The 1959-nt window shown below is 31.5% G+C and overlaps 1 protein-coding gene across 1 annotated transcript in view; it reads right to left on the reverse strand.

Annotated features, from left to right (window-relative positions):
• LOC107573426 (protein timeless homolog) overlaps positions 1–447 on the reverse strand; it is a gene marked incomplete at its 3' end in the record, with an annotated part of 2997 nt that extends 2550 nt beyond the window's left edge. Inside the window, exon 1 of the mRNA XM_016259864.1 lies at positions 296–447. Coding sequence (XP_016115350.1) covers positions 296–400 — 105 coding nt within the window. The remainder of the gene's footprint in view (positions 1–295) is intronic.
• Positions 448–1959: the final 1512 nt, after the last annotated feature.

Consider the following 1959-nt stretch of genomic DNA (forward strand, 5'->3'; position numbering starts at 1 on the left):
AATTTACTCATATATTTATGCAAGTTTCATGAATGAGGCCCATTGTGCCTAAAGAATACACCGAAAAAGGAGTTACAATTAGATCGCTTCAGAAGTCACTGGAGCCATATGTATTTCAGCTGCCTTTTTGGAGCTTGCATTGCACGGACCAACAGAGCAGAGATATTTTCTGCAGAAGAAAACTATCTAGAATAGCATTAGGGCAAGCAGCTGATGATAGAATTTTAATTGTTGTGTGAACTACTCTTTTAAAGAGCAAAGATTCTGTGTGCCAAATATTATTTAAATATGTCACCTGATCTCGAAACATAAGGGAGATGATTTCCAGGATGTGGAAGCTCCATTGCTGTTCACTCGGAGCACATGCCAGAAACTTAAGCAGATCGTCCAGCCCACTCATGTGAATGGCCCACAGCAGTTTATCATGAATACTGGCATCATCATCCACATTCTGCACATGAACACACAAAATAAAGTCTATTTTAAATATTTGACAAAAACAGGTTACAGCAACAACATTTAAATTTCAGACTCGGAGGTCAATTTTAGATGAGTGTTAAGTTATCATTTGCAGCTCAAAATTTTGTCTGTTGTTTAAACTCTGAACAATGTTTTGCAGAACTGCAACTACAACCAAGTAAACACTTTAATAAACATTATCCGTGTAAAAGCTTACGCAGCTTTTATGGTTTTGTACATTAATAACACATAAAACTGCTCCTGCTGCACAAAAACAAGCAGTTGTTGATTGGTATGCTATAATTGTTAATTTGACCTACAAAAAGGATTTTAAACATTTATACAAATTATAATATAGCAATAATACATTAAGTTTCCATGTTGCATTCAGGAGATGTAGGTCAATTCATGAAAAACGAGTGATACCAGATACCAAAATTTGCTTATATTTTTGCAACTGTTTCAAGAACTAAAATTATTTTGATTACATTTTGAATGCACCCTCTAGGAGCTGTGGGTGGCAATTGGTGAAGAACAAACCAACAGATTAGGAGGAGCAGAAATGAAGCCGTTACCTTGGCAACCCAGTACACAAAGCAGCTACTTTCCGTTTTTGAACAGGATTTAAATGTTTCAAACAGCCATTCAGATTTTTGCATTCGCAATGGTGTTCATCACAGCATTGTTAAAGACTTAAAAAGCTAGTTATTTTCAAACCTAAACATTTTTACATATTAAACTGACGTAAAACTTGCCCTGGATATTGACTGAAAATGTCAGATTTGTATTATTGTTCGGTCACATTTTACAACAAGGCTCCATTATTTAACATTACATAACTACTAGGGCTGCCACTAACGACTATTTTTATTTTGATTAATCTATCGACTAATTTATCGATTAATCGATAAATCTAAGCAATTAATTTCCCACAAAAAAATCAACAATTTTACTTAAGAATATTTTATTAAACTATATTTTATTAAACCAAATGAAATCCAAATTTCCATGAAATCCTTTTTTTAAAGCAAAAGTAAAGTGCAACAGAGTGCAAGAAGCAAGTGTCCATCTCATAGTCCAAATCACTGAAATCAAAGTTCAGTATTATAGTGTAAGAATGACAACATATCCATGTGTTCTAGTCTACTACTAATAAAATTATAATCAAAAAACACTTTTTAAAGGAGTATTTACCAGAAATATTATTTACCAGAATTTATTTAGGAGAAAAATGTACAGTATTGTGTATGTGCAGTATTTCTGAAAAAAAAAAGTTTTTTTTTTATTTATTTTTTTTAAATAAAATCAATTAATTGAAGATGATTTTGATTATTAAAATTTAATGGAACCAGTCAAACGGAATCCAGAAAATAATGGAAAACAGTATGGTAAAGATAAAACTGTAACACTCAATTAATTACACAGGCTTTTTGATTAATACAATTTAATTCAACTATTAAAACAGAGTATAGAGAAATGAAAATGAAAAAAAAAAACTGA

The sequence above is a fragment of the Sinocyclocheilus grahami genome, unplaced genomic scaffold (genome assembly GCF_001515645.1).
Source record: "Sinocyclocheilus grahami isolate Dianchi unplaced genomic scaffold, SAMN03320097.WGS_v1.1 scaffold1939.1, whole genome shotgun sequence".
NCBI classification, from domain to species: Eukaryota; Metazoa; Chordata; class Actinopteri; order Cypriniformes; family Cyprinidae; genus Sinocyclocheilus; species Sinocyclocheilus grahami.